Here is a 14,035-nt window from a genome sequence, read left to right on the forward strand (position 1 = left end):
CATGAACCCTGCCAAGAGCCCAATAGCAAAACATAGATCAACCCTAGTGTTGAGAAGCCAAATCAAAGACCCAATCAACTGTCGATAGCGGGACGCATCTGCCAAAGGAGAAGCTGAATGGGAAGTGGCCTTCCAATTCGGATCCATAGGAGTAGATAGGGCCCGACAATCCTCCATCTCAAAAGACACCAAGAGCTCCTGTACATATCTCTGTTGAGAGATAAAGATCCCCCTTTGAGACTAATAAATCTCATGGCCCAAAAAGACATGGAGTAGACCCAAGTCCGTCATCTCGAACGTCCGATGTAAAGCTGACTTCGTCTCTTGGACCTGCTGTGCATCATCACCTGTGACAATCAAATCATCAACATATAAGACAAACAACACACAACCATCCTCGGAAGTGTGAACATACAGCTGCGGATCGGCCTTGGACCGCCGATAAACCAAACTGAGATTGGAGGAACGAATCAATCTTCTCGTTCCATGTACGCGGAGCTTGCTTGAGGCCATACAAGGCCTTCTTCAACCGGTAGACTTTCCCATTGGAAGATCCAAAGCCAGGAGGTTGCTCAACATAGATCTCCTCCTTCAAATCACCATTGAGGAAGGCCGACTTCACATCCAACTGATAAACAGGCCATCTCCTATGGCCAGCCAAAGCAAGAATAGCTCTAATGGTTGCCATACGAGCTGTGGGGGCAAAAGTAGCATGACAGTCAATACCTGGGCGCTGTGCAAAACCTTTAGCAACAAGGCGAGCCTTGTGCTTATCCAAAGTACCATCGCTGAGGTATTTGGTCTTGAAGACCCACTTAACTCCAATCACCTTCTTCTTCGGGGGACGGGGCACGAGTGACCAAGTGCCATTCCTCTCAATAGCCTCCAACTCGGCTTCCATAGCTTTCTTCCATGGGGTGGACTGTAAAGCCTCCTTCACGGAGGTGGGCTCTCGATCCTGCATAACACGAGTCATCAAACAATAGTTGGAGCAACACAAGCTCCGTAGAATGGGCCTGGTGCCTCTGTGACCGCCGCGGACCATCCTGCGGTCCCCACTCCTTAGGAACCCCCTCAATCCCTGAATCACGGAGTGTGTCACGGGCCCAGCGAGGAGGAGGCCGAACCTCCCCTCGTCGTTCTCCATCAGCAGAAGACTCTGGAATATCCACCGGTGGTAACGCCTCAGAGGTGTCCGGTGGAACAGTAGACTCTGTGTCAGAAACAGAATCATAATCAAAAGGCACGGGCTCCAGGGGAACTGTAGGAGCCCAACTCTCCCCTGGATCTCCAAGAACGGGATGCTCCTCACCCGTTGTAGTAGCCGGAACCTCCACAAACCGCACATCACGGCTAGTGTACACATCCCGCTTGACGGGATCATACAGTCGGTAGCCTTGGGACTGGGAGCTGTAGCCAACAAATACCTGTTTTCGGGAAGTTGCTTCAAATTTATCACGGTGAGCCTTGGGAATGTGAACATAGGTATCACACCCAAAGACCCAAAAGTAAGAAACATTTGGCTTCGTCCCAAAATAAGCCTCAAATGGGGTCATCCCTTCCACGGCCGAAGTAGGGGATCGATTAAGGATATGGACTGCAGTAGCCACAGCCTCGGCCCACAGAACCTGAGGGGTCTGTTGGTGCACCATCATGGTGCGCGCCATCTCGATCACACTGCAGTTCTTCCGTTCAAGAATACCATTTTCTTGAGGGGTATTGGTATTGGCAAACGCCTGGTGAATTCCTCTATCTGCACAAAACCGAGCAAGCTCATTAGAAACAAATTCACCTCCCTTGTCGGATCGCAAGGTCTTCAACTTCCGGCCCGATCGGTTCTCCTCAAAGAGAAGCCAATCCTTGAAGTGCGAGAAAGCTTCTGACTTTAATGCCAAAAAGTAGGCCCATGTCATCCTGCTGTAGTCATCCACGATTAGCATGAAGTACGAGCTCCCACGCAGGGACTCATTCCTCATAGGGCCACATAGATCCGTAGATACTAGCTCCATCGGTGAAGTAGACCGCCGCGAAGCTGTATGGGGAATGGCATCCCTATGCTGTTTCCCCCGAATGCAGGAGACACATGACTGCTGGCTCACCACTATATCCGGCAATCCTCGAACAAGCTGTCCACGTGACGCCCTCCGAAGATAGTCATAGTTCAGGTGACCAAACCGAGCATGCCATAACTCTGACTGTGACTGAGAGGTAAGAAGAAGAGTAGAGAGGGCGGTGGAAGACTTCAGTTTGTAAATGCCGTTCTCCTCATATCCGGATGAGAGAACCTTCCTCGATCCACGATCAAGGACTCGCACCGTAGAACTGTCAAACTCCACCAAAAGGCCAAGAGAGCAAATCTTATGAACTGAAAGGAGATGGTACCTTAATCCTGGTACATTCAAAACCTCTGAGGTATGGGTACCACCTTGTTCATCCGGAATAAGTTGCATCTTACCCCGACCTGCAATAGAAACTGAAGAGTTGTTCCCAATGAGAATCTGCCCACGCGAGGGTCGCAGCTGGGCAACACCATCTGATGAAGGAGTCATGTGCCGTGAGGCACCACTATCAACAATCCACTCTCGAGCTTGGGGAGCTGTCATCACAGCATCAGAAGCATTCGGTGAAGTGTCCTCAATGACAGCTAGATGAAGAAATGCAGCTGATGAGGGTGCAGCCACCGCTCCAGAATCCTTGATGTCCTTTTTCTTGGTGTCCTTCGTGTCTTTGTCAGGGCAATCCTTCTTCCAATGGCCAGTCTTTCCACAAATATGGCATGTGGAATCTTTGTCCTTGTCCTTCTCCTTGTCCTTCTTGGACTTGTTATCCCCCTTCTTCTTCTTTTGGTCCTTCCCCTTCTTCTGAGAGGCTTGACCTGTCAGCGCCTCCGACTTGGAAGCATTCTGTCCCTTTAACTGTTTCTCTTGGTCCAAGACCATAGGAACCAACTCTTCCCACCGAAGAGTAGACTCTCGCCTCGAAGCAATAAGGGCAGAGTAAAATGTACCGAATTATGGCGGTAACTGGGACAATAATGTGATCGCCATGTCTTCGGAGGAAATCGGCTTCCCCGCATTTTGAACCTGCATCTGAAGCTGCCTTAGCTTGTTAATGTGCTCCCATAGCGAAGAAGACTTATTTACGGACAAGGTCCGCATCTGTACCTCCAAAGAAACCTGCTTCATTAGGGTCATCCGATTGTACATCTGATCAAGCTCCAGCCATATCTCCCGAGCCACCGTCAAGTGCTTGATGTGAGCGATCACGGCTGTAGTGCATGATAGAAAAAGAAAGAATCGAATCCTGGCATTCAGTTTGTCCCAATGAGACTGCGCCTTGGCCAACTCCACACGAGCATCGGAAGAGAGTTTGGACTCATCTCTTACCGAGGGCCGGTCAATCTCCTCCTGTACCAACTCCGCCAAATCATAGGACTCTAGTATGGCCAACATCATGACGCGCCAAATGCGGTAGTTGTTGCCGTCGAGCTTCTGATCTGTAGGAAGAGCCGGTAAGACAGGCACCTTCCGGTCCATAATCGCCTGGAACTCCAAGTCAATCTCTGTAGACATCTTCACCTGCAATGCCTTTGCAAAAGCAGCCCCCTCTGACCGGGAAAACTCAGCCTGCTAAGGCTCTTCCGCGTCTTGAAGCTTCTTCACCTGCCGGAGGCGATGAAAAAGCAAAACCTGCACTTGTAGGCTGAAAACTCAAACTTCCTCCGTGTCAAACAGCAGTAAACAGCAGCAAATCCACCACCTGTACTCCTTTCCTGTGCGCCCACACTCGTTTCAGCCTTGTTCCAAGGCGCAGCCCTCCTGTCTGCCCTTAAACGCAAAAAACACAAATTTGTGTCGCGATGGAAACTCCTCTTCAGGTTGATTCTGCGCTCAGTCAACCCTCAAACACTGCTCTGATACCATGTCAGAGTGCAGCGGTGCGGAAGCGTAGGACTGAGAGAGAGAGAACGCAGAGAGAGAAGAGAGAGAAAGAGACAGTGGATGATGAAGATCTGCTGTATAAAGAATGCTGAATACAAAGATATGCAGATATATACACGGGCGCAGTGCGCTGGACTGCGTGTCTCCACCTCGACGATGCAACCTGCTGTTCACCTCGAAGTCCGCTGCAGTTTGCACTGTCTGCTGTCTGAAATCTGCGAGCAGAGAAGTGTACCAGACTGCTGAAAGTGTCGGATATAAATAGCTGAAAAACTGGGGGAAATAGGGCGCCAGAAATGGCCAGGCGGCTGCATGCAGCCGACTGGCTGCTGCAGGTCGGACTGCCACGTGGCAGTCCGACTGCACCAGCCTGCTGCCCCTGATCAGGCTATGACCTGATCCCTAACACAAAAGGGTGATCAAAGAGAGTGGAAATAATGCTTTGAGTCGTGACCCAAAAGGGACCCAAGCATCAGGCTAAGGGTGTCGCATAAGAGTGCTAGGAGGCTGCTAGGTTGCAAAGGCCATGGATATTTTCTTTTGAGTTGCCCAAGAGGTCACTCTAATGAAATCAAGACATTGGACCCGTGGTGCCACAATGGAGTGTCTAGGTGTTGTTAGCAATCTAGTCAACTAATGAGTGAGTTTGGACATGTGTAGTAGTAGGCTGGGCATTATTGTTTATTTTAGGTTTTATTGTCATTATTATGGTGATTTATTCCATTTATGGCTTGTTGACCAGCATTTATTACTTGTTGACTTGATGCATTATTTGCATTATCTTTTGCCTATTTGTACGGCTCCCTCCTCCACAGTCACTTTTCATCACTTGTAGATTCTAGTGCAAGTCCTATTGGAGAGAGGGAGCTGGTGCGAGTGCCCCCGAGATGTACGGTTCGTGGAAGTTTTGGCCACAGAGAGGAGTGAGGAGCACCCTGTCCTTGGAGATCCTTGGGAGAGTTGGGGGCTCCCGAGACAGTTCGTTTGGAGCCAAAGCCCCTTGATGGAGATTCTTTTTTTGATTCAGAGTCTTCTCTTCCACTGGCCACCCCAGTGGAGCTGCGGCCGGTGGATGTTCCCGAGTCTTTAACAGATGGAGAGCGATGGGGAGAGGTCCAGGCTCCTCCACGTTGGGCACGTGATACACTTCGAGATTCAAGGATCGAGGGGGTCCTTGAGGAGTGGAAACCACAGGATGGACCGTGGAGGTCACGGAGGACCCAGACACATTCTACATAGCTTGTTTGCTCTAACTCTTGTTTGATGACACGTGTTATGCAGGATCGAGAGCCCACTTTAGTGAAGGAAGCTTTGCAGTCTAACCATTGGCGGACGGCTATGGAAGCCGAGCTGGAGGCTATTGAGAAGAATGGCACTTGGTCTCTTGTGCCTCATCCCTCTCACAAGAAGGTGATTGGCGTCAAGTGGGTCTTCAAGACCAAGCACCTTAGCGATGGTTCTTTGGACAAGCACAAGGCTCGCCTTGTTGTTGCTAAAGGTTTTGGCGCCCCGGCATCGACTTCCATGATACTTTTGCCCCATTGCTCGTATGGCGACTATTCGAGCCGTTCTTGCCTTGGTTGGCCATAGGAGATGGCCTGTCTATCAGTTGGATGTGAAGTCGGCCTTTCTCAATGGTGATTTGCAAGAGAAGATCTATGTAGTGCAGCCTTCTAGCTTTGGATCCTTGGATGGGAAATTTTACAGGTTGAAGAAGGCCTTGTATGGTCTCAAGCAGGCTCTGCTTGCCTGGAACGAACAGATTAACTCGTTTCTTCAGTCAAAGTTGGGATATTGGCGCTCCAAGGCCGATCCGTAGCTTTATGTGCACACTTCCTTGACTGGTCGTGTGTTGTTTATGTTGTATGTTGATGATTTGATTCTGACAGGGGATCATGCATAGCAGGTCCAAGAGACCAAGACAGCTTTAGAGAAGACGTTTGAGATGACGGATTTGGGGCTTCTTCATTTCTTCTTGGGTCACGGATTTATCAGTCTCAAAGGGGAACTTTCATCTCTCAGCATAGATACGTTCAGGAGCTCTTGGTGACTTTTGAGATGGGCGGACCATTTCTATTCCTATGGATCCGAAGTGGAAGGCCACTTCACCCACAGATTCTCCCTTGACAGATGCTTCTTGCTACTGTCAGTTGATTGGATCCTTGATTTGGCTACTCAACACTTTTGTTGATCTTTGTTTTGCTGTGGGTCTTTTGGTGGGGTTCATGAGTGAACCCAAACAGGTGCATTGGCAGTCTGCCCTGAGGATTCTTCGCTATTTGAGGGGGACCTCAGCCTTAGGGATTTCGTATCCCGTAGGTTCATATGCTTCCGATCTTGTTCTTGCAGGTTGGAGCGACTCGGATTGGGTTGGCGATGTGGACCAACAGGAGTCTACTACAGGCTACTGTTTTACCTTGGGTACAGGTGTTATCTCATGGAGTAGCAAGAAGCAGCCCACGGTAGCCCTTTTTTCTATTGAGGCGGAGTATCGGGCCGTGTTTTCCCCCACATGTGAGGTTGTGTGGCTTTAGAGATTGTTGGAGGAGCTTGGCTGCCCCTAGACTCGTCCTACTCTTTTGCGATGCGACAATAAGAGTTGCATTGCCTTGGTTTGGAATCCTGTATTCCATGCCCGGATGAAGCATGTTGAGATCCAGTATCACTTCATTCAAGAGAAGCTTCTGGATGGGACCATTGATGTGGAGTATTGCAAGACGGAGGATAATCTTGCAGTTTTGTTCACGAGGGCCCTTCCCCGTCTCTTCTTAGGCAACATGCCAGATCCCTCAGTCTTCTACCTTGTCCAGGATTTGAGAGGGGGTGTTAGAGAGTCAGTCCTTGGCCATGTCAACAGGGCGCAGGTGCCATGTTAGCACAGTCGGACAATTGCCACGTGGCACAGCAGCAGTTGGACAGGTTTTTGGGCAGTTGGCTGCATTAATTGCAGGTGACCTGTTTTCTGCCCATTTTTTGTGATATTTTCTGCTATTTATAGCAGACTGGTCCAGCACTTGGACATATTCTGATCTGACATCTGACAAAGTTGGTCTGCTGAGACTGACAGTCCACGGACTGATGGAGATCGAGGTTCTCAAGGCGGAGGCGCACGCAGATATTTTCTCTGCACCCGTGTTTATTTTTGCACTCCTATACAGCATTCTACACTGCAGATTTTTTACGTTACACTATCTCCTTTTCTCTCTCTCTCTCTCTCTCTCTCTCCTCTCTGTGTTCACTCTCTCTAAGTCTTTGTCCTACGCTTCCGCATCGCTGCACTCTGACAAGAATCCAGATGGACTTCCTTGCCACATCGACTTAAGTCTAGTAGGTTTTCAAATCTTGGAGCTAGGATTGACTTGCAGGCTCATGATGGGTTGTTCCTTGATAGAGAGTGGGATTTGCTCCTAGTCCAAGTTCACATGAGGGGCCCTTTTGATAGTTTTGCTGAAGGTAGGGAATCCATGGTCATGTTTGCTTAGAGGCATTTTTGACAAGATGGTCATGTTTGCTACTGCAAGGCATTGTTTGACATGCATAGAGATTTGCTATGATTCTAGTATTTTCTATTTTGTTTGAGGAAGGGCAATTAATTTTTAGGGCTGGCCTTCTAATCTATAGAGTTCTTGCCACTTCTTGATTCCCCCCTTGAAGAAGTAGAAACCAGAGGCCCTTTCTACAAAGAAGAGATCTTATTGTCAACTTGATCATGCAGCTGAATACATGGAAATACTTGACCTTTGAACTCATAGAAGGTTGCCAATGTGGGCAACAAGATAATTTCAGTGTCAAATTGAAGTAAATGGGAGGCATGCATCTTGTTAAAAAAATAGATTGATATGATGATTATCTTACTTGGGTAAGCCAATGGTTGCAAACTTAGCGAGTACACTTCCTAATGGAGGACTCTTGGAGTGTAGGATTAAGATTGATACATCGAGTTAGATCTTTCACTGCATTATTGGTTGATAAGATGACTCCAACGATTAAATGGAAGGGAGAAATGCTATAATTGAGAATGAAACTTGGGTAAGTGCCCTTGCATTAACTCAACATTAGCATGCATTTTGAAAGAGAAGGTAATGCTGCAGATGTATGTGTTTGTGTTCTTCTGCGTCTAGAATTTCCCCTATCAATACTCAAAAACTTGTATCGATTTGGGTCCTAGCAGTAACTTACAATTGGTTCGTGCATAATACGAGCAGCAGCAAAGAAAGGGTTTTGGCTCATACATTACGAAGGGTTACATGAACCGACCGCCAAGCTTGGCTAAGTTGTGGGCATTGGATTGCCAGTCATCTCGAAAGTGGGTTGTCTTCCCCTAGTTGAGAGGTGGCCAACTCACCAACTGGGTGCCATGACTAATATGCGCATCCCTTCAGCTTTTGTCCGGAAAGTCGATGGTAGCATGTGCGAAGGTAGATGGAGGAACTATGTTGAGGAGGATAGTCAGGCCACTTTCTTTGCATGTATTCAAGATACTCACATTTGTTATCTATGCAAAATCTGGTAGACTTGGAGAAGAAGAAGCGGAAGAAGACAGCAAAACATTGTCCTCCATTTCAAAGGAAGAGTGCCACCTTAGGGCCTCCAAAGAAGAAGCCTGGTGGGACAGTAGGACAAAGGTGACTGACAGATAACAATAGGTTAGTACAAGTCGGGCATGCAAATCTAGCTCTAACGATAGTCACAGAGGTTACTCTTTTAGAAGAGCACCGGTTCTGATACCATGTGAGGATACACTAAGGTTTATAGCAAAAACACAGAAAGTGTACAAACACCACTAATGCATCAACTCAAACAAAACACAGATGAGGAAGAAGATGAATGGAGAATGAATGATGAATAAGTGAGGTAGAGACACAACAAAGTGCTGAAGGAGTGGAAGCTATTTAACAGCCATTGTCTCTCGTGGGATATGGCCAAGGGAGTGTCATCTTCCAGGAAGGGATCTTGAGTGCAGCAAAGCACTGATCTTATGCAGAAATGTGATGTAGACCACTGGCAGCAGCATAGACGAAATGGACTGTCCCACACAGCAGGTCTGGAGAGGACGAGGATGAAGATGATGACCAAGAGGGCTGACAACAGCAGGGCACCAGGCTGGAATGTCAAATACAAGAGAGTAGGAATGCTGAGATGACAAACACATGTGTGCAGCCTGGGGATAGCCTCTACAGCAGGGAGTGGAGGATGGAATCACAAAGCTGCATGTGTGGGAGGCTGGGAGTGAAAACACAGCATGAATGGAGGCTGAAACAGGCAGGTGAGAGTTCTTGGATGTGATAGAAACCGCCGGTAATCAAAATGTAGCAAGGGGGATGATGCTGGAATAAAGATACAGCAATGAGTATGGCCTGGAAGGACAGACAGCTCCTGTATATACAGGAAAGCAGGGTGGCAGCCTTCTAGCTGCAGGGAATGATAAAGATGAGCATGATGATGATAAGAGAGGAGAGGAATGATGGCAACAGCTTTTGAGGTAGCAGGGTGATGGAGGAGAGGTAGCATTGACCAGTGAGTGAGTGATGAAAGTGGCGGTGCACAATAATGATTTTTGAGACTGTTTTAGGAGCAACCTTCCAAGTTCTGAGTTAGTTGTCCTACCAAATGTTCTAGATTCTCATGTTAAGTAGTTTAATGATTTTTGAGACTGTTTTAGGAGCCAATGAAAATTCGATTAATTAAGTTGCAATTTCTTGAGGCTTAACAATGGTTTCACTGAAAAATAAAGGTGCACGTGTGCACATATTGTGTGTGTTTTTGGACAGCACAGAGAGAGAGAGAGAGAGAGAGAGAGAGAGAGAGAGAGAGAGAGAGAGAGAGATTTTTGGTACAGGTTGGATTTGGGCAAACAATATGCACACCATTGCGTCCTCGTTGTGGTGATTGTCTTGTCAACAAGGTATGTCCTGCTGCATTTAAGGAGGTTGGCAGTCCATCCAAGTCTCTTTCACCACAAAAAGGTGCCAAGGTAAAACCAATCCAAATGGAAGTTGTATAACTGGGGTCCACATGCTTATTGTGAGCATCATATCTTCACATTTCAAATGGGGAATCAAACAAAAGCTCCCCCTCATTGTACAACTACATTTTGGTAAGTTCCTACTATATAGAAGTCTTTTTTGAAGTGAGTATATTTTCAGTACTTTGAATACTATTGGGCTATGAGGTCAGTCATGAAATTATGGAATGTTTACAGTGGTATTAGAAGCAAATCCTTAAATACTACAGGGTCTGCGAGGCTAAAAATGATGTTGGTCATGAAAGTACACTAATCAAAACTAAGCCACTGAACCGATTTCGTGAAAAGAGTAAGACTGCATTCTTCTGGTTGTGGCTATGGACGTACAAGGGGTGGGGCATTGAATATCAAGCATTGCAAAGTTAAGGTTGCCTGAAATGTCTGTCTAGTCTGTTGGATGTGTGTTTGGTAATCTCTTTATTATCCGTTGTACATTTAGTTCAGTGAATGTTCTGATGGTCTTGGGCATGGTGAGATCTGATGCAAGGGGCAGTATGGCTCTCCAGCTATATGAGCTTCTACCATCTACTTCATGTACTGATGTTTACCAACAATGTGGTTTTTTGTTTGGGTATGACCATATTGTCTTGAGTTAATGTGCATGTCCTGCTTGTTGTGGGATGGTGAGGTCTAATAGGAGGGGAGGGGGCTTGCTGGATGGGCATTCTCCAGCTGTACAGATTCTACCTTGTATTTCACATATTATTGTTGCCAAGGATGCGATCTTTTCCTGCTTGTCTTGGGATGGTGAGGTCTAATAGGGAGGGAGATGGGGGAGTGCCGGATGGACATCCTCCAGATATATGAGCTTCTACCATGTACATCACATATTATTGTTGCCAAGGATGCTATCTTTTGTTCAGGCACATGCATACTCTTTCATTGTTGCAGTCCACAAAGATGTGAGAAAGGCCTTGTTGATAGATAAGATCACATCGAGTTGTCAAACAGGGTGCTTCCTTGTCTGATGTGTTTGAGCCAATGGGAGTGAAGTGGGATGGGGGATGGGGTGGTGGGTGTTGTGGTATAGAGTTTACAAGGAGTGTCTCCTTATTGTGAAGCTAAAGCCTTTTAGAGGTAAAGAGAACTCTGAAGGAGGCTGGACATTACGAGTAAAATGGTGTCTTTCACAGTAATTCGTCTACATTGTTTTGTGTCATCCTTTCAACTCTCCATGGTTTCAATCTGACTGGATAGGCTGATCAAATGAGAATCCCTGTATTGAGTGCCAAGATACCCCAATCTTTATATGAAGTCAATCTTTAGGGTCTTGTATCCAGGTAGCACAGGCACGATATGCAAAGAGGGGTCCCTCACGCAATGGAGGGGATAAGTGCTTTTTATAGTGGAACACATGACCACTCGCCTGGCCTCCACTTGGGCAGGTTGGGGCGTTTGCTTGAGACCTCTCGCACCGGCCTTGCCTCATATCTGCATCCCTGTCTCGGTTTCTTTAACCTCGCTCCAGGTGCACAAGCGCACCAAGAACCAACTAGACATGCCAGATTCTTCGTATCTCTTGCCGGCTTCCATGAGTTAGGAATGCAGCTCTCAAGTCTTAAGGCAGTGGTATATATCAATCAGTCCACCATTTGTAGCCCATGGGAATCATACGAGGGCCTTTAGGCTGCTAAGGACAAGCCTCAGGAGCTTTGAAATATGCATGCTTTGTATTGAACCCATGTATATGATTCTCTAGGAAACGGGCCTCCACTATCATGGGAGCTCGAACAGTATCAGTTGGTGGACCACTGAAGATTTGTCTTGAAAACATTGTAACTTGTAAGTAAATGCAGTTGTGTTTAGTGTACTATAGGGTCAACTAGGGTCCTGCAAATTTGTATCTTTCTATAAGTGCAAGGGTGCATAACCTGGACTGAGTCTACTCAAGCATATGCTCGAGAGTCAATGGTCAAGTATGGACCACTGAAAGTGGGCCCCTGGTTCACTATAAGCTTTCAACCTCTACCAGGTGAGCCTAATCGTTTATTTTTAGTAACTTTATCCCATCAGTCCATAAACCAAAGAGAGTGAGGATACTAGACAGGCCTGCTTCACCCCATCTTAACTGATACTGGCTTAATGCATTTTGTGCATGTCACACTTTTCAAAGAGAAACAGTGCTTAATGTTACGCATATAAGGAGGGCAAACTACTGGGGCTAGGCTTAACAGGCTGACAAACCTGCATAGTCTTTGGGAACTAAGGAACAACAGAATCTTCAAAAATAGAGTTTTTTAGTTAATGGGCTGTAAATTCATTGGCAAACACGGTCTTTGAATGTGGTATTTACTTTTTCGATGGGGCAATATCATCAAAACACTTGAAGGTCATGTGCATGGTTACCTTTGCCCTTCCTTCAAAAATTTTGCACATTTTGGCACTATAGTCAAGAAAGAAGAAAAAACAAATTTCGACTTGTTGGGCTTAGGGGAGCGATATCTTGTGAGGGAGCACAGCAAGGAGCACTTAGCATCGAGAGTGATGTGAAAGATGGGTTTGCAAAGAGGGCGCACCTCAAAATTGACTCATATTCATAGGAACACAGAGTCATAAAAGTTTGTTGTGCTCTAAATTGGCCTTGGCATGCTTGGGAAGTAGAAGTGTATAGATTTTTTGGTATGAATACAAACTTGTTTGTTATCAAATTGCCAATGTCAGTTTAGCTACAATTGCTAAGGGGTTGAACTACAGTGTGAAATTAGAAGGCCAATACATAACTAGAAACAGTTAATGCTCAAGCCATATTTAGAAGAACTAGAGTAATTTACCATGATCAAGGATTCTAAAAGAGTGAAGTGATAGAGAAGCATACTGTACAGTCAAATATATGTTAAAACACAATTGAATTGATATGAAACATAACACTTACATGAAGTCTAAGTGCATGTGACATGAAATGATGCAACTTATTTAGTAATGTCGACTATGTCAAACCATTGGTACTAGCACATCAAATGTTGAAAATATTCTAACTCCATACAATTGCCAAATGTACATTTGATCAAGTAATGTTGTTAGTGTCATCATGTATTCAAGCAAATCCTTAAGGATGAGATTTCACGTGTTAGGATAACAAAGCTGAGGAGTAATACCCATTCTATAATTGTAAATGCATGCAAAATATTTGGACTTTAAATGTCAAACAATAAACATAATTAAGAAAGGTACTTCAAGATAGAAAGTTACAACATTAATACATAATACTTTGTTTTTTAATGATGGAAGCCTTTCGATAAAGTTTCATATCAAAGAAAATAATCCTTTGTATTTTTGGCTTCTATACTTATATTCTCTTACATCAATAGGTAGTTTGTCTTTTGGGCTTTTTAAAAAGATAATCATTCTCTTCTATGAAGATCACATTTTATCAAATCTCTCTACATGGAAAGTTTTCTCAATGAATCTATAACCTAAAAGAACTTTGTATGAGAAAAATGGACTTTGAAAATGATTTTCTTGTCCATTCATGTCAACCAAAATGTGGTCCATGCACAACAAAAATGAATAATCTGATGAGGCCCAAGTATGGGGTTCTTATGCATTTTGTTGTAATGTATCGGCATAGAAAACCTTTTGCTTACTAACCATGAAGTTTCTCAACTTCAAACCAATGCACAAGGGCACCATTCACATTTAATAATACTATAACACATAATATGCTACTAGTTTTTGATTTGTATGATAGATAGAAGGTGCAACTCAACTCTTCATTTGATTATTTTAAAGTTGGTATTCTTGGTAGATTTTGTCTTCATAAAGATGGGTTTTCATGATTTTGACTTGAAGTGATCTTAAGAAATGTTATGCCCTAGGATTTTCATATGTAGAATAAGAATCTCATTCAAGTTTTTCCATCACTTAGGGTATGTATAGGGATAGAGGAATAGAAGGATTTCTAATTCATTTTGATCCAACCCTAGTTGGATAAAATGAAGAGAGTTTCTTCTTAGGTTTTGGATTTAGCAATTGCCTTGAAGTATGTGCATTAACAAGGCCTTACATTTATATTCAATCTTGAATTATTTTGGCAAGACACGAAGGTTAAATTGATAATACATTACAAAGG

At 45.2% G+C, this 14,035-nt stretch overlaps 1 protein-coding gene across 1 annotated transcript in view; it reads left to right on the forward strand.

Annotated features, from left to right (window-relative positions):
- LOC148018591 (endonuclease III homolog 1, chloroplastic-like) overlaps positions 1–10,095 on the forward strand; it is a 52,766-nt gene extending 42,671 nt beyond the window's left edge. The window contains exon 9 of the mRNA XM_087661247.1: positions 9,781–10,095. Coding sequence (XP_087517373.1) covers positions 9,781–9,945 — 165 coding nt within the window. The 3' untranslated portion in view covers positions 9,946–10,095. The remainder of the gene's footprint in view (positions 1–9,780) is intronic.
- The last annotated feature ends 3,940 nt before the right edge of the window (positions 10,096–14,035 follow it).

This window comes from Lygodium microphyllum, chromosome 21 (assembly GCF_053477565.2).
Source record: "Lygodium microphyllum isolate KBCC chromosome 21, Lygodium_microphyllum_v1.1.10, whole genome shotgun sequence".
Taxonomy (NCBI): domain Eukaryota; kingdom Viridiplantae; phylum Streptophyta; class Polypodiopsida; order Schizaeales; family Lygodiaceae; genus Lygodium; species Lygodium microphyllum.